At 44.7% G+C, this 18,309-nt stretch overlaps 2 protein-coding genes across 14 annotated transcripts in view; both read left to right on the top strand.

The window, feature by feature from the left end:
• ATP6V0A2 (ATPase H+ transporting V0 subunit a2) overlaps positions 1 to 12,500 on the top strand; it is a 39,038-nt gene extending 26,538 nt beyond the window's left edge. For 4 of the 7 annotated variants that reach the window (XM_073789941.1, XM_073789942.1, XM_073789940.1 and 1 more), the window contains 7 exons: positions 439 to 557; positions 1,977 to 2,187; positions 2,794 to 2,913; positions 4,457 to 4,576; positions 6,349 to 6,466; positions 8,367 to 8,538; positions 10,701 to 12,500. In XM_073789941.1, coding sequence (XP_073646042.1) covers positions 439 to 557; positions 1,977 to 2,187; positions 2,794 to 2,913; positions 4,457 to 4,576; positions 6,349 to 6,466; positions 8,367 to 8,538; positions 10,701 to 10,878 — 1,038 coding nt within the window. In that variant the 3' untranslated portion in view covers positions 10,879 to 12,500. Of the gene's footprint in view, positions 1 to 438; positions 558 to 1,976; positions 2,188 to 2,793; positions 2,914 to 4,456; positions 4,577 to 6,348; positions 6,467 to 8,366; positions 8,539 to 9,189; positions 10,342 to 10,700 lie in introns of those variants that run through there. The other 3 variants (XM_033836739.2, XM_033836741.2, XM_033836742.2) reach the window with 3 other exon arrangements.
• A 145-nt stretch (positions 12,501 to 12,645) lies between these two features.
• Positions 12,646 to 18,309, top strand: part of DNAH10 (dynein axonemal heavy chain 10) — a 148,167-nt gene continuing 142,503 nt past the window's right edge. For 6 of the 7 annotated variants that reach the window (XM_033836737.2, XM_033836736.2, XM_073789938.1 and 3 more), the window contains exons 1-2: positions 12,646 to 13,467; positions 17,057 to 17,128. In XM_033836737.2, coding sequence (XP_033692628.1) covers positions 13,254 to 13,467; positions 17,057 to 17,128 — 286 coding nt within the window. In that variant the 5' untranslated portion in view covers positions 12,646 to 13,253. Of the gene's footprint in view, positions 13,468 to 17,056; positions 17,143 to 18,309 lie in introns of those variants that run through there. The other variant, XM_033836738.1, reaches the window with a different exon arrangement.

Genomic DNA, 18,309 nt, shown 5'->3' with positions numbered 1-18,309 from the left:
GGGAAAAAGTGTGGGGAGAAGGAAAGTGAAGCCGTGGCTCCAGGGCCGGGGCTGCCCCTGTCCTGCCCCCAACACGGCTCAGCAGGCTGCTGCTTATGAGGCCCAGGCAGCATTTCCCTAGACCCAGGGGTCTTTACGGGGAATCTCAGCCTTAAAAGAAAAGCTTAGAAACTACCTCGAAATTGGTTTGGAGTGATGCGATACAGTAGTGAAAAAAACTGTGACAAAAGTCTAGCATTCCCAAATCTGAGCTCTCCAAGGTAGTTCTCTCCTGAATGTGCATTCTCATCTCTAAACATAATTGGTATAATTTAATGTTGTCAGTATAATTGGAAACTTGAAAAAACCTGACAACAGTCTCCTTAAGGAACAGCACTTTTCGCCTAAGGCAGTTGAAGGAAGTTAAAGTTTTCTTTTTTGGTTTTGTTTTGTCTTTAGATTTGGAACTTGGCCACAAATCGTCTCACTTTTCTGAACTCTTTCAAAATGAAAATGTCTGTGATTTTAGGAATTATTCACATGACTTTTGGAGTCATTCTGGGAATATTTAACCACTTGTAAGTACAGATTATTTTTTAACCGGTATTTATAAGCCAAGTTTTTATTATTTCTTAAACTTTGCTTCTTGATGGTAGACTACATGGATCTTAGAGGCAGCCAGCATAGTGGTTTGTTGTATTAATATGATTCTGTTTTTTATTTATTTTTAAACATTTTTGGCTGCGTTGGGTCTTTGCTGCTGTACGCGGGCTCTCTCTAGTTGTGGCGAGCGGGGGCTACTCTTCGTTGCGGTGCGCTGGCTTCTCATTGTGGTGGCTTCTCTCGTTGCGCAGCGTGGGCTCTAGGCGGTGCAGGCTTCAGTAGTTGCAGCACGCGGGCTTAGTGGTTGTGGCTTGTGGGCCCTAGAGCACGCGGGCTTCAGTAGTTGCGGCACATGGGCTTAGTAGTTGTGACTAGGGCTCTAGAGCACAGGCTCAGTAGTTGTGGTGCACGGGTTTAGTTGCTCCGTGGCATGTGAGATCTTCCCGGACCAGGGCTTGAAGCCGTGTCCCCTGCATTGGCAGGCGGATTCTTAACCACTGAGCCACCAGAGAAGTCCTTTGATTCTGTTTTTTGTTTTTTTTTTTTAATTTACTTTATTTATTTATTTTTGACTGCATTGGGTCTTTGTTGCTGCATGCGGGCTTTCTCTAGTTGTGGCGAGTGGGGGCTATTCTTCGTTGTGGTGCGCGGGCTTCTCATTGTGGTGGCTTCTCTTGTTGCAGAGCACAGGCTCTAGGCACGTGGGCTTCAGTAGTTGTGGTATGTAGGCTCAGTAGTTGTGGCTTGTGGGCTCTAGAGCACAGGCTCAGTAGTTGTGGTGCATGGGCTTAGCTGCTCCATGGCCTGTGGGATCCTCCCAGACAAGGGTTTGAACCCGTGTCCCCTGAATTGGCAGGCAGATTCTTAACCACTGCGCCACCAGGGGGCCCCAATTCTGTTTTGATGATAAGGTTTTTGGCAGCTTCATTGATTCAGCAAATATTTGTTGAGCACATAGAAGGTGCTTGGCACTATTCTAGGCACCAGGGATTGAACAGTGAGGAGGACAGAAAAAAGTTTTTGCCCTTATGGAGTTTACTTTCAAGTGAGGAAGACATGCAACATGTACATTCATATTTATTTCCAGAGGTGATTTTTGTCATATCTTTTTTTCATTTTCTAAATTAGAAAACTTTTGTTTGTTTCTTAGAGCTGGTATATTAGGGGAAAGAAATTATGTCTTTTTTCTCTAGCTGGATCTGACAGTGAAACACTAGTCATCTCTACTGTCTTCACATTTCTTTTCTTCGTGGTTACATCTGAATCGTAAGACAGATGACGTTATGCTGAGATAGACTTTGTCACAGAGAATTTAAGATTAATTTACTCTTTCCTTTTTCTCTTAGTCCAATGTTGTTCATGGGTTGATCGATTCCTTTTTTTTTTTCCCCTAGACATTTCAGGAAGAAGTTCAACATTTACCTGGTTTCCATCCCGGAACTTCTCTTCATGCTCTGCATCTTTGGCTACCTTGTCTTTATGATTTTCTATAAGTGGCTGGTTTATTCAGCAGAAACCTCCAGAGTCGCTCCTAGCATTCTGATTGAATTTATTAATATGTTTTTATTCCCGGCTAGTGACACAGGTGGTCTTTACCCAGGGCAGGTAAGCAGTTGTGTCTTCCACTGTGAAGAACTCAAAGGAAGTCCTCCTGATAGCCTTTTTGTTTTCATCAGTAGAATGATTAAAGGTGCTTTCCACAGGCCTCCCGGGCACAGAGGGGCTTTCTGCTCCTCTGTGTGTTATCACAAGAGGGTTCCATCCTGCTCTGAGAGCTGTCTCGGGGGCCCTGGTCAGACTGTGTATTCCAAACTCGCTGCCCCTCAGTAGCCGTGAAAACTGGTGGGAAGAGAATGTATTACTGGAGGGTTCCTGAGGGCTGTCCATCCATCCATTTTTCCAGTTTCTTTAAAATCAACCTCTGACTAAGCCAGGTCCTCAGAGAACTGGCACTTGGGCCACGGCGCGCTGGCCCTCTCCAAAAGTGGCTTTTCTGTAACTGTGCATTTGTGTGATGCCATGCACGTCAGCTGTGAGTTTAGGAAACGAAAGGAAAAGACACCCTGGCAAATGTAATTTAGCTTGCGTTTACTTTATGTTCCTTGTTAATAAAGAGACATTTTACTTGGTTTCCACTAGTTTAAGTGCACCAGTGACATTGTTAGCACATCTTCACGTTTTAACCGGCTTCCTCCCCTTTTGCACCAACAGGAGCACGTCCAGAGGCTGCTTCTGGTCATCACAGCGTTGTCTGTCCCTGTGCTCTTCTTGGGAAAGCCACTCTTCTTGTTGTGGCTTCACCGTGGGCGCAGTTGCTTTGGGGTCAGCAGGGTAAGTGTGGGTTTGGCTGCATGTTTGTAAATGGTGAGCAAAGTCTGTTTTTAGTTGTGAGAGGTTTTGTAAAGAAAACGCCTTCCATGGGGTCCCAGACTCTGATTTAAAAGCCAAAGCTTCCTTTATCGAGAACTTTCGCGTTGCCTGTTCTGCAGAAGCGTGGTGCAAAGAGCCTGCCGTGTCTGGGCACGGGAGACAGGTCCTCTGGTAATGAACCACAAACCTATCAGTAGATGGAACTGAATCCCTCAGTACTGCTTGTCATAAAGCATTTTTGTTCCTTATTCTTGCCTCTTGATTTTTCAAGGTTTTTTTGTTTAATTTAAATAACGTAACTAAAGGAAATGTGGAAAATATAGAAAATAATGCCTACTATTTCTCCTACTCAGTTATAACCAGTGTTAACCATTTGTTGAGTTTCTTTCCAGACTGTTTTCTTGTGTGTCTAGTTTCTCATTTTATTTTATTTTTTATAAATTGTGGTGAAATACACATGGCATAAATTTTCCATCTTAACCGTTTTTAGGTGCACGTTCAGTGGCGTTACGTGCGTTCACATTGTGCAGCCACCCCCACCATCCGTCTCCAGAACTTTTTCGTCTTCCTGAGCTGAGACTCTTTACTCATTAATATTAACTCCCCATTTCCCCTCGACCCAGCCCCTGGCACCCACCCTTCTACTTTCTGTCTCTATGAAGTTGACTACTTTAGGTACCTTATATAAGTGGAATCATATAGTGTTTCTGCTTTTATGACTGGCTGATTTCACTTAACCTAATGTCCTCAAGATTCCTCCATGTTGTAGCTTGTGTCAGAATTTCCTTCCTTTTTAAGGCTGAGTAATATTCCATTATATGGATAGACCACATTTTGCTTATCAGTTCATCCATGAATGGGCACTTGGGTTGTTTTCACCTTTCAGGTACTGTGAATAATGCTCCTAAGAACATGGGTGTATAAATATCTCTTGGAGTCCTTGCTTTCAGTTCTTTTGGGTATATACCTAGAAATGGTAATTCTTTGTTTAATTTTTTGGGAACCACCAAACGTTCCCCAGTGGCTGCGCCATTTTATGTTCCCACCAGCAATGCACAAGAGTTCCAGTTCCTCCATACCCTAATCAACACTTATTTATTTTCTTTTTTTTGGTTTGTTTACAATAGCCATCCTAGTGGGTATGATATGCTTATTTTCTTTCAAAGGACTTTTTTTTTTATTCCTAAAGAGCTGAATTTTTAAAAGAATCGAAGGGGTGCTAACTTTGATTTTGTCACAACCTTGTGATTTTGTTTGCGGTACGCAGGCCTCTCACTGTTGTGGCCTCTCCCGTTGCAGAGCACAGCCTCTGGACGCACAGGCTCAGCGGCCATGGCTCACGGGCCCAGCCGCTCCGTGGCATGTGGGATCTTCCCGGACCAGGGCGCGAACCCGCATCCCCTGCATCGGCAGGCGGACTCCCAACCACTGCGCCACCAGGGAAGACCCACAACCTTGTGATTTTAAAGGCACTGACTCTGTATTCTTTGGGTTGTCTTTTTAGAGTGGTTACACACTTGTAAGGAAAGATAGCGAGGAAGAAGTTTCTTTGCTGGGAAGCCAAGACATAGAAGAGGGAAACAACCAAATGGAAGATGGTTGTAGAGAAGTGACGTGTGAAGAGGTAACCTTTTCAGTTACTGTTGGTGATGTTAGGTAAGGAGCCAGGCTTGCACAGAGATGATCGTCATTATGAGAGTGATAAGAATCATCTTAGAAAACAAAATTGAAAGCAAAACAACCGTTACTCCAAGCTTTCCACATGCTGTTCTGGTCATACAATTGTCATCATAATATAATGATTCTGGGTTAACATTTTGTGAGTTTCAGTCTTACAGTGGGATTTATAGTGTTAACATTACAAGTTGTGATGCTGAGTGACTTAAGGTGCCATGAACATTGCTTTGAGAAGACTCTCGTCTTCATTAGAACTTGCCCATAGTTGTAAGAAAGAGACCCTATTCACACTGGCTTCAAGGGGAATCTGCTGGCCCACATCAGGATGGGGCAGAGTGGGCCTCAGGAGGGTGGGGCTTTGGATTTCCAATCCCAGCTAGTCTGAGTTAGTTTTTCTTTGCAAGTTTGCCTCATATTCTGAAGCCAGTTGGCCCCTTGGTGTTGGAACCGTGGCCACAGTGAGCACTGGGCTTATTTTCTTCAATCAGAGAAAAGTGCACTTCCCTGCTTGTTACCATGAGGAAAAATCCCAGGGAAGTGCTGTGATTGGCCTGGCCGGGGTCACTTGCCATCCCTAGACCAGTGACTGCTGCAGTAGTCTGCATGGGCTGCCACAACCACACACTCGGGGGCTTCGGTTACAGAAATGTATTTCCCACGGTTCTGGAGGCTGGAAATCCAAGGTCAAGATGTTGGCCAGGTTGGTTTCTCCTGGGGCCTCTCTCCCAAGCTTGTGGACAGCCACTTTATCGCTGTGTCCCCACATGGCCTTTTCACTGTGCGTGCCTCTTTGGTGTCTCTTCCTCTTCTTATAAGGACACCAGTCCTATTGGGTCAGGCCCCACCCTTATGACTTCATTTAACCTTACTTACCTCCTTAAAGGCCCCATATCCAAACACAGTCACATTGGGGATTAGGGCTTCAACAGACAAATTTTGGGGGGAACACAATTCAGCCCATAACAACTGTGCGATACAGGGTTAGATGGCAGAAGAAACAGTTCCTCCCAGAGAAGGGAAGCACAGTCCTGGCAGACAGAACAGAGCACGTCTGTTACTGTGGTCTGCTTTATTTTCTTGGAAACTTTTTTGGCTGTCCGATGAAGACGAAACAATTTCTTAGTCAACCTTTTGTAATTATTATGTAATTTAGTGTTTTAATTTGGGACAATTAATAATTAAGTTTTTAAGATCATAAAGAAACAAAAAGCGGAGCTGGAAAGAATGTGGGAGCCATCTTGCCCAGTGTTCTGCAGCGTTTTCTCTATCAGGGACTCTTTTATAATCTCCCCTTGTCAGACTTGTATTAAGATGCTCTTATCTATTAAACACACACACGTGTTCACAGTCTCCTAATCTTGTGGTTGGTAGATGTCTGTTTCTCATTACACGTTTTGTAATGACTAAGAGTACCTCAAGAACCTCGTTGGGCTGCCTGAGGGCCGTGGGCATTGTGCCATCACAGTTCTGGTCCAGCCACCCTCGCCTTACGTGCAGGACCGCGGCCTGGGGACAAGGGGGCGGGAGCTCTGTGGGTCGGGGAACTGGTTAGTGGCGGAGTTGTGAGCAGAGCTCTGTTCCTCACACGCCAGCACATCCTCACCAGTATTCCAGAAGCCAGTCCTTTCACTGTAATCCTGAAAGTGGAGCAGACTTGTAGCTTGTGGAAGTAAGCATGTCACGGGTGGAGTCTAACACATGTTGTGTCATCTCTCTCAGTTTAATTTTGGAGAAATATTAATGACCCAAGTAATTCATTCCATCGAGTACTGTCTGGGATGCATCTCCAACACCGCTTCGTACCTGAGGCTCTGGGCACTCAGTTTGGCTCACGCACGTAAGTTTTGCTTAGACCTGTAGCTCCCGAACTCTGTGTCGAGACGCCCCGCAGCGCCTCGGTTAAGTCATGGGGGCACCATGGGACATTGAAAAATTTTGATGGAAAGGGCACTATTTTTCAGATACTATGTGAACAGGGACTGTTAAGTTGTTTGGACTTGACTACTTACTGCACTGGTCTCCTGGGTATTTCTTTTGGCCTCAGGGTGCTGTGAAAAAAATCACTGGGACACACGAGGGCTTCAAGGACCGAGAAGGCTTGGGAACGTTTGGCGTAGGCATTTCGCTCCCTCTGCTCTGACCATTATTGTTTTTGTTATTACTATTATTGTATTCAGTGCTGCCTTACCAAGTGTGAATGTCTAGTTATGTCAAGCAAGTTCTAAAACAATGCTGATTAATAGTTTTGATGCGTGGATTTCAGTTACCTGTGTTTAGTTAAGTCTCAGCAGTCCCCCAAGAACATGGTTGAAATTTCAGTTACTACAGTAAAAATTGTGTGTATGGGTGCAAAGTGCAGGCTTCACTGCTGGCCCTTCAGCCCGCAAGCCACTATGTAAATAGCACAGACGCGCATCACGATCAGAGACCAGCTGCATCACTTCTCTCGGAGTCTGTTGTGGTTGGACCCTGTGCACCTGCTGCTCAGTTCATGCGCAGATAGCAAGGCGCATGGTGGTGCTGGCTCCTTGTGGGCCGGTGGTAAACCCACATGGCATTTAAAAGCGGATTGCTGAACCGAGGGAATTGGCCAACAGAGATGAGAAGTGCAGCAGAGGAACAAACAGTGATATGCTGGAAGTGAAATGCAGATCGAATGTAACTGGAGTTTAGGGAGAAAGAGCTGACACGGGAGTGGTGACACTGGTGCCGTTCGAGAGGCGAAATCTGCAGCCAGAGGAACTTGGTGATGTATAGAAAGAAGATGCAGGTGTCCCAGAAGTGGTGCCACAGGAACTCTAGGAGGTATTTCAGGACATTGAAGGTGCAAAGCATACTGTGTTAGAAGCTGATCCAAATTCAGAAAAGAGTCGGACAGCCAAGTAGGATGCCAAGCATTAGAGAAGATGCTCACTCCGTGTCAAGGTGCCCAGCCAAGCCCAAGTCACATGAGAAGAAGGCTGTTCAAAGCATCCTTGATAAGTTCTTACCAAAACCCCCCAGCAATTGAATGCTCAATGTTGCTAATGTTTTAAGAATAGATTTACTCTTGTTTTTCATTTCTCTGTGCATTTATAACCAACAGTAAGAGAGTTTTTAATGTTTTGACAAAAATTTTGAAAGGTCCTAGAACAATTGTAATTTTTCCCGTTGACCATTAAGGATGCTTTGGACGGTCATTGCTCTGCTCCTGCATTACTGTGCAAAGACTGTACTTGGGAAAACTACCAGATGATAGAGGTTTTTGTTGTTGTTGTTACATTGATATTTTTGTAAGCATAGCCGCAAGTCTAGAACTTGCTGGCGGGAGGGGGTCCATCATCTTCATATTACAGAGGAGGAGACTGAAGCCCAGTGAGGGTTGGTGCTGGCGCACGGTCACCCACCTGGTCAGTCAGTAGCCGAGTCAGGACTGATGCCCAGCTTCCCGCTGCCTGGCCCAGTGCTGCGTTGGGACAGAGCCAGCCGGACCCCTATTTGGGTCAGGATCTCTCATTGGCAGGCAGGCAGGGCTCTGATTTCTCTGGAATGTCAAGTCTTCCTCCGTGTTTGAGATGATCAAGTTGCTGGTTAACTTTTACGTGGGAAGCCGATTACGTTTGTCTTATATGGGTGTGTATTTATTTTAGGGATAACAATTCAAAATTGTTTCAGAAGGAAACCCAGTCTAACTAGCTAATTGAAGTGACTCACTGAAGGTGAACAGAAGTTAACTTTGCAAAATGCTTGCCTTGCAGAGCTATCTGACGTGCTGTGGGCCATGCTGATGCGGGTCGGCCTCCGCGTAGACACGACCTACGGGGTCTTGCTGCTTCTCCCAGTCATCGCTCTCTTTGCGGTTTTGACCATTTTCATCCTTTTGATCATGGAAGGGCTTTCTGCATTTCTTCACGCCATCCGCCTCCACTGGTGAGTTTGGAATTTAGCTTTGGAACTGTTACTTAACAAAAATCTAACACCCTACTCCCCCAGTACGTACATATATGTGTAACAGTTCCAGTGATATGTATACGTATACATATATTATTTAGGCTACTTCTCCCCTTCCCGGGATTGGGATATGTATTCTGATCCCCTGAGTTAAAATTGTATTTTGTTTCTGAGCTTTTGTCGCCGACACATAAAAGCAAGTCTACGCTTGCTGAACAATTCTGTGTATGTCACACTTTCAGTTCCCTTTGGGTCTGACAGGTTGCTTTGTCTTATTGTAAACCATATTTCTTAATGTTTTACAGTGTATATCAGATTACTTGTCTGTGTATCCAGTTACTGGGGAGAGAGAGGTTCCTAATACTCATGTGTATATCCATAGGGTGGGAGGTGACGTGAGGTGTCAGCGTTTTCTTCATGAGAAAGCCAGCAAAGGGCCGGTGTGTGTGTGTGTATTTTATCTAAGCAAAAGTATTTGTGCCAAGAGCATGTATGGAATGAAGCAACTTCAGAAGCACAGGAACTTTTTTCTTTTTTAACTTATAAATGTTGTTTTAAGGAATGTAGCAAGTGTTATTCAGAATCTTTCATTAATACATGGTTTTGTTTTGTTTTGTTTTGTTTTTTTAGGGTAGAATTTCAGAACAAATTCTACGTTGGTGCAGGCACCAAATTTGTTCCTTTCTCACTCAGATTACTTTCTTCGAAGTTTAGTGACGACATGGCATGATCATGTTGCCGTATCCAACAAGCTTTCAGATTTAAGGAGAATTATCATGTTGTAGAATTTCCTTATGTTAAATTGACGATAGGAAAAATTCCATCTTCATTAACTGCCTTATGAGATAGCCAAATGATTCTGTAAGATATACCTCTTCCTCATATGTTAAATAATTTTGTAAAGTTTCTCAATTTCAGATATATAAATTTCTTTCAGTTTTTATGATGAGCAAATATAAGTTAATGCCAAAAGTTATGTTAAAGTTATTTTTAAAAATATAGTCTTGGGGGAGAGAAGCCAATTTTGAATGGCTAATTGAAAATGGTCTTAAATACTTGATTCCTTTTCAACTTATTTAAAAAAAAAAACTAGAGTTATTCTGTCACCTGAAGTTGTCAGATAATATTTTCCAACAGCTGAAGTTAAGTAGTTTTTAAAAAAATTTAATGATGGTTAATCAAAAGATTCACATTTATTTTGCTTGGTTAAAAGTATGCAAACTTTTTTTATCATATGCTATCTAGAATTGCAAGTAGAATTGTTTCTACGATTTTGTCTTGTTATAATAATTGGAGAAAATGGGATAAAATAACATACAACAAATGGTTATCCCACTTGTATATTTTTTTAAAGACTCTTGTTATCCTTACATAAAACCAATTATGATAATTGTATGTTTGGGAAGATAAACTGTGTACTGAGCCTTAAAATCCAGTGTGACTGTAGACGATGTAATATGGATATGATTCGAACGTAGTGACCAGCTTGGCTGATGTCCCTGAACCAAAAGGGGTTTATACTGAGTGAAGGAAAGGTAAAAAGTAGGATTTTGTATATTTTTATAATAAAATATAAATTAAGGTATTTTACCATGAAGAGGTTGCACCTATCCTTGAGAACAGTATAATTATAATGATTCAGTTTCAGACTAATTCGAAATAAATGTCTAATAAAGGCATTTAGAGTTAAACTTTTAAAAACTATTTAGATCAGTTGAAAACCAATTCTTACTAAGCCATTAATGTATATAATCTTCAGATTAAATTCATCTTTTCACTTGACATTTGAGTCAGTCCTGTTGAACATTTTGATCTGTCCTGTATTCTTGTAAATTATGTTTGTTTTTCATATTTTACTGTAACTGAATTTAGATAATTATTTTCAAAAAGAAACCTGCAGTATTTTCGCTTTCTTAACATTTTGAGTAACTCACATGAAGAGGCCCGCTTGTCTCCTTCACCTTGGCTGGTGGTAGAGAGTTTGGTGTTTTCATTACAAGTTAAGATCATGGTAGCCCTGAATTTAAGCGTATCTTTTCAGGTAATTTCAAGGCCTATTTGCTGAGAGGCATGAATTGAACATCATGACATAACTGTGACTCTGACATTAGACATTTTTTTTTTTTTTTTTTTTTTTGCAGTACGCGGGCCTCTCACTATTGTGGCCTCTCCCGTTGCGGAGCACAGGCTCCGGACGCGCAGGCTCAGCGGCCATGGCTCACGGGCCCAGCCGCTCCGCGGCATGTGGGATCCTCCCGGACCGGGACACGAACCCGCGTCCCCTGCATCGGCAGGTGGACTCTCAACCACTGCGCCTGACCAGGGAAGCCCTGAACCTTTTAAATTGTAGTAAAGATTCCATGCTACTCCTCTCATATGAGATGCTGTCCCTCATAATATCAAACATAAAATGATGCTGATGAAACTCTTACAAATGATACTGCTGGGCTTCCCTGGTGGCGCAGTGGTTTCTTCAGAAAGGCACTTGGACACTTCTTTTGGGTGAATATGAAATCTGAATAATGCCTTCCAGGTTTCAAATGTGTCCCTCACAAGTTCTTATTTTTATTATTTTACTCCAAGATGGTAACTAATTCATCCTTAGGAAACCCACCATTTTAACTGACTAGTAAACTGACTAGTTAACCGACTAGTAAACAAGAGACGTACAGCATCTGCTAGAATTCTTTTCTGTCCCCATTGGCAGTTGTCACGGGGGCCACTTTTTAATTCCAGTGAACGCCTCTATCAGGGCATAGAACAGAGGGTGAAGAGTCACTTTTCAACTGAAACCTATGTAGTACTGTAGAACATAATGGTATAAAAGACGGATTGTCAGTCCTAATTTTTGTGAAAGAACTCTCTAGAATTACAGTTTGATGGTGTCTTTTAGGCACAAAGGTATATTTTCTTTCTTAATATAAAGCTGCTGGTTCCAGTGTCATGTTACCAGAGCAGTTGCTCTGTTTTGTTTGTTAAGCTGTTTGGTAGAACTATTATGTGTACAGTTTTTAAGACATAACTTCATGCCCTTGATAGCAAGCATCCAGGGGAAGAATGCTCAGTTGTCTGGATGATGCTAAGTTAACCTGTTTATTTTCCTAACGCGAAAAGTCACGACTGCCACGTCTTCCGGTTTTCATTCAGGTGTGCATCCTAAAATAGAAATCCAAGGGATTTCTTCAGAAAAATAGAGTTTGCTTTCGGCCTGCAAGGGTGAAGGAGGTCCTCGTGGTGATGTGATTGTGCTGAGTTAAGGAGTGCAAAGGGGGTTTGATGGGGGTCACGCTGAGCCCGTGGCCTGGCAGCTTATCGCGGCTAGGACGTTGAGGGGACTCACCTTTCACTGAGTGCCACTCTGTCCTCATTTCTGGAATGGGTATTTTATAACAACATTCTGATCTGAATTTTCATTCTGCAGCAGTTTAATAAGGCGTAGACTATAGGATAGGTAACTCTTATGTTTACGAATTAAAAATTCAGACACTTTAGGGCCTGATTCATTTTGGAAAACAGAAATAAAAATAACTTCAACTGTTCTGCAGTCTGCATTTAAAAACAACTTTATTAAAAATTTAAAAGCCAGGTTTGCTTGCATGCCATCTGGTATATCTCCAGCAAGGTTATTAAGAAATCTTATCCAAGATGATGAAAATAAGACAGGTCCGAGTAGTAATTTTCCAACAGCCAGGCCAATGATGCTGAACTTTGGTTTAGAATTTTAAGAAATACTTAGAACATTCTACCTGTTCCTTGATGGGAAAATCCAATAAGAAGGCTAGGTTCTTAGGGTCAGCCCAATAATCTCTAGGGGCTCTGTGAGGGAAAACGACTGAACAAGTTAAAGAACTACAGATGTATGAAGGGACACATTTGCATCTTCCTATCAGTATTGAACTTCCCTTTATTAATGAAAAATAAATTTATCTCTATTTTTGAAACGTGGGTGTTTTGCTTTATTATGCTTTGGATTGGCTACAGAGCTGAAGAGCTCGGCTTCTCCTACTCTGTAGCCAGTGTCCCTTCTTGGGGCTCCGCCTTCCCTGATCCTGGTACACCGGAAGGAGCTTGCCCCTTCTTGGGAATCTTTGCTGTGTATTTGCTCTTCTGACGCCCTTTGATCCATAGCGACCCGAGGGCTCAGACTATAGTCCTTCTGCCTCGCGTCCAACTTTGCCTCTACCACCTCCGAGATACCGTGACTTTGTCTGTCACGTATCTTGCCACTGTTTCCTTATCGACAAAGCGGGCAGGACAGTCCCAGACGCCGTGGCGGTTAAGAATCACAGGAGGCCTTGCGCATGCAGCACTTATAAGGATCCTGGCGCACCTCCAGGTCTGCAGTCGGCTGCCTTCCTACACGTCTTTCCGTCCCCGGGGCTTGCGTGCGGCCGTCCAGCTCATCTCGGTCCTCCCAGGAGGAAGGGGGCGCCCAACCGGGGGAAGAGCCCCGACCCTCCTCCGTGCGCAGGCTGGGGCGCCACGGCCCCTCCCCAGGGGCTCCGCGCCACCCTCCCGAGTCCCGCTTCGCGCCTCTGAGAGCGCGGGGCCCGGGTGCAGGGGCGCCCGGGGACCGTGGGGCCCCGTGCCCGCGGCGGCCGTTGCCGGGGCGCCCGTTGCTAGGGGCGCCGTTACCACAGACGCCTGCCCGGCGCTACACTCCCTGAGCCCGGTGCTGCCAGCTCTGCGGCGCCATGGACGACCTACGGGTGCTGTGGATGCGTGACCGAGTGTACACCGCCTTCGGCATCACAGACCCCCAGATCTTCGAGGAGTTGCTGAACCGCAACGACGGCGAGGTCGAGGACCTCATCCTGCACTTCCTCAACCAGACCAGCGACGAGGAGGGCGCCTCGACTCTCTTCTTCTACCGCAAGGTGGTGCCCGAGGAAGTGGAGGTGGAGATCGGTGAGCCCCGCGGCCGCCCTCCCGCCGCGCCCCCTCCTGCCCCGTTTCCCACCTCACCACCGCGGGGACTGCAGACCCCCGCCCACCCCGCTCTTGGCCTCACGTGCATTCCGCAAATGCTTATTGTCGCCCACCGTGTGCAGGCACAGTCCAGGCACTGGGTGAACTGGACAAGCCCACTTGGAAAGTCAGACCTTGAGTGAATAATCACAACAAACACTCATTGAGCGCTTACTCTGTGCCAGGTACAGTTCCAAATGCGTATATCAGCTACTAATCCCATGAAGTGGGTGTATTGTTATCCCATTTTACAGATGAGCAAGCTGTGGCACAGAGAGGGTTAACTAGCTCATCCACACAGGTCACATAGTAAAGACTCAGAAGAATATGTGTCGCTGTCCAATGACGTCTCACAGACGGATAGAGAAACGGCCCAGGGGCTGAGAGGGTCAGTTCATCCTCACTCTCTCAGATGGTGACAGGGTCTCCTAGAGGTGGAGAAGAGTGCCCCTTCCTATCTTCCCAGGCTCCCGACGTGCTACTGTAAAGTAACACCAAAACAATTTTTTAAAACAATTTAAAAAGGTTACATTAGATTTAAACGTTTATGTTGAACAATTTAGCATTTTAAATAAAAATAATGACAGTGACTGATGCCCAGAACCTTCTGTGGAGGTGGCCGGTCCAGCCCAGGGACACAGAGACAGCCTGGGGTGGGGGGAGGGGGAGACAGGACAGAGTGCAGGGGACACTCAGAAAGGAGATTGAGAGACACACAAGTTCTCTCCCAGTAGGAACACCAGTGTCAGTGCAGCTGTCACGGACCGGGTTTGTGTGATGTGTCCCATCAGTGTCAGTCTCCTGTGCTAGTGTCACATCTTCACGAGGCTTCTGGATCCCCTCCAGGACCTTTCACAGGGTGGGATGGCAGAGCCAGGCAGAAGTTTTTTTTTCTTAAAAGGCCGTAGGCACATTTATTTTAAATGTACATTCTTTGCACAAAATAATACACATATTCACTGTAGAAAAATCCAAGCCCATAAACAATAACAAATTGCAAATGACACCCAGAGAGATGACCCTTGTAACATTTGGAATCTAATTCTATCCCCCCCTCTCTTCCCCGGAAGACCTTTGGACCTGGATGTTACATTATAATAGGACCTTGAATTTAGACTCTCATGATCACCAAGTGAAATTCTGATACACTAACAGGATTGACTTTTACATGTACCATATTTCAGTAACCCTGATTTTGTATACTTGAATATATATATATATATATATATATATATATATATATATATATATACCAAGACCCTAAGAAATGAATGCAACTTGGACTTCTTGTGACCTCTGAGGGCTTCTGTTAATAGTTCGTGGCTGTTTTCTGTGCTGTGTATACTACCACATGTTCAGCCCAGTGTCTCCTGGCAGGATGCCACTGTTCTCTGTGAAAGGAGATTTTAATCTCACTTCCGAGGGTCCCCTTGCTTAATTCCTCCAAAGCGTCCTCGGAAATCCCCCGAGCACTATGTCTGTTTCTGGTCTGTCTCTAACCCACCCCTCAGCCCACCCCAACGTTCTTCCCCTCCTTTTCTGGTCTTCTCACTGTCATCACATCTTGAGAATGGCAATGTATTCCCTGCTGAGGATGCCGTCCCCAGAAACTCAAAGCTACTGCTCCTGGGGGCACTAGAATGGTGTTGAGTGTTGGGGGTTGGGTTCTGGACAGAGGTGGGGAGACGGGACCTCCTCTCCAGCTCTGGGTTTCAAGTTGTCACTCACCCTCTGCTTATTAAGCCTGCAGACTCACAAAGACCCTTGGTCAGTTTTATTGGATCCTTTATGGGGTCTCTGGTTTGTCCAGAGGACCTGGAGTGGGGTCAATGCATGTCCCTTCATCCCTCTTTTCTCTCTATTTCTGCCTCTCCCCTGGTCAAGACTTCTCTCTGCTCCTAGTTAAAAATTATTTGAATGGAGACAGATGCTGGCAGGGTGGTCTTGAGGAAAGAGGGGTGTCTAGACCAGCAGCAGCTAGTCCAAGATGCTGTTCTAATAGCTAAGCATGTGTTGTTTCTTGAAATAACAAACTGGAACCATCGTGTCCATATCACTTGATAACTTGCTTACATTTTTACACAGTAATTTTTAGAAATTGCAAAATTACACAGTAATTTAAAAATTACACGGTATTAAGTAATTAATACTTACTTCCAGTAAGTATTACTGAAAGATGTTCTCTTAAAAATTCACATAACATAGAATTTAGAAACACAGAAAATAAAAAGTGAAAAAATAATCCTTCACTCTTCCCTCAGCCCTGTTCCCATTCCTATAGGCAACCACTAGTGATAGTTTGGTGTATATCCTGCCAGAGCTCTTCTCAGATCTATCTGTCTATCTATCTATCTATCATCATTTATATCTTTCCAGATAATGGTACGTATATAATGATAATATGTAGATGTATATAGAGAGTTCCTGAAATCATAAATAAGATCACTCTTTATGTAGTATGTTGTGACTGGTCCTCCCTCAAAGATATCTTGCAGAATTTTTCATGTCAGTACCTATAGATCTATGTAACTTTATAGATGTACCATATTTTATTTATCCATTCCCTAATGAATGGACACTTATCTTTCCACAGTATTTTATTTTACACACGTCACGATGTGCGTCTACCTTTGTGCTCTTGCGGTATTTTGTGGGAGAGATTTCTAAAAGTGGAACTGTGGGCTTGGCGGGTGTGTGCATTTACAGTTTGGATGGGTCCTGCCAAACTGCTCTCTAGAATGGCCCTCCCACTCCACACCTGGCAACGGTGATGAGGTGTCCGTTTGCCAACATCCTTGCCAACGTTGGGTATTATCGTTAAAATTTTTGCCAACCCCACAGATGAAAGGTGGATGCACTTCCTCATTCTCATGTACATTTGTATCATAATTAGTGGAGTTGAGCCTCTTTTTTTATGCATGATGGTCATTTATATTTCTTTGGGGTGCTTGTAACTATGTGATCATCCTGTGTCCTTCATCTCATGGAGAATTTGCACAGATCTTTCTTTCATGTCCCTTAAGGCTGTTTCCAGTAACTGGGATGTTTCTGTGGGACTGTGTGTTGGTTCGCAAACCACCCTCATACACGGAGGGCAAGGAGAGACCAGAGAAAGAGGCAGCCAGCCACTCTGGATCAATAGGTGGCGGTCTTGGGCGTGGCTGGCCGAGATCACTGCCCTCCCGCCGGCATCTAAGAGTTTATAGAGAGGGCTTCCCGGGGTTTAGGCACCCACACTGTCTGGCAGTCTCAGCCACACCTGATCTCTCCAGGTGCATTCTTGAAATGGCTTCCACAGTGGGCATGGTGGGCAAGGTGGACATCCCCAGGACAGGGCAGGGGCAAGGGGCCTCCGATTGCCCGGGGTCAGCTCGCAGGTCGGGCAGCGGTCCTGTCTTCTCGATGACCTCCTCCAGCCGACTGTAATAGGCACGACTCTCCCGGGGCCACGGACCAACCCTCAGTGCCAAGGAGAGCAGTGGAACAATTATGTTTTTTTTTGTTTCTTTTGCTTTATGTGGCTATAAAGACGGCGAGGTTCCTGGCCCGTCTGAGGAGGAAGAAGAGGAAGAAGAGACCCAGTCGGCGGATAGAGCATCAGGTCTGGAATTGGGGGTGAGCGGCACCGTGGGGAGGGGTCCGCGTGCCCAGACGAGAATCAGTTTCTGCTTTTTACTTTTGTGAAGCTGCGACTTGGTAAGAAGTACAAGGAGAAAGTGCTGGGTGTGCATAGGTTCATTATGAACTACCCGGGGCTGCCATAACCAAGGACCACAGACTGGGGGGCTTAGAACAACAGCACTGCCTTGAAGGAGGCAGTGCCGGAGGCTACAAGTTCAAAATCAAGGTGTGGGCAGGCCCTGGGGCCGGATCCTTCCTGGCCTTTCCCAGTTTCTGGTGGCTGTAGGCTTCCTTGATGTTCCTTGGCTTGTAGACACATCCCTCCAATCTATGCCTCTGTCGTCACATGGCTGTCTGCCCTGTGTGTGTGTGTGTGTGTGCGTGCGTGCGCGCATGTGTGTATGCATGTATGTGTATGTGCGCATGTGTATATGCATGTGTGTGCGTGCACGCATGTGTACGTGTGTATTTGTGTGTGAGTGTGTGTATTTGTGTGTATACATGTGTATATATGTGTGTATGTATATATGTGTATGTGTTTTTATATAGTGTGTGTGTGTGCGCGCGTGTGTATGTGTGTGTGTGTGTGTGTGTGTGTGTGTGCGTGTCTGAATCACCTCCTTTCTCTCATAGCAGCACCAGTCATTGGATTCAGGGACCACCCTCTCCACTATGACCTGTTGACGAAAATAATAAACAATCAATAATAAGAATAGAAAAGATTTTTATTCGAGCCAAACTGAGGACTGCGGCCTGGGGGCCAGCTTCCCATGTTACTCTGAGAAGCTGCTCTGGAGAATCAGGGTTTTCAGCACAGTTTTATATCTTGTCAGAACAAAGAACACTAAACAAGTCAGGAAACCTTTCTTCAAGGTTTCAAAAAACAAACAAACAAACAAAACAACAGACCAGCACGTACATGCACAGCACATACAGCAAGGCCTTGGCACCTGGGAAGGGAGTCGTATTATCAAGGGAGGACCAGCATTGGTGTCCCAGGAAGGGAGGCTTTTAATCTTTATTTTTTATTTATTAAAAAAAATTTTTTATTGGGGTATAATTGATTTACAATGTCGTGTTAGTTTCTGCGGTACAGCAAAGTTAATCTGTTATACAAACACGTATATCCACTCCTTTTTAGATTCTTTTCCCCTATAGGCC

This window comes from Tursiops truncatus, chromosome 13 (assembly GCF_011762595.2).
Source record: "Tursiops truncatus isolate mTurTru1 chromosome 13, mTurTru1.mat.Y, whole genome shotgun sequence".
Lineage (NCBI taxonomy): Eukaryota > Metazoa > Chordata > Mammalia > Artiodactyla > Delphinidae > Tursiops > Tursiops truncatus.
Note: the sequence above shows the minus strand (reverse complement) of the source record. Positions and strands in the feature narration are given on the sequence as shown.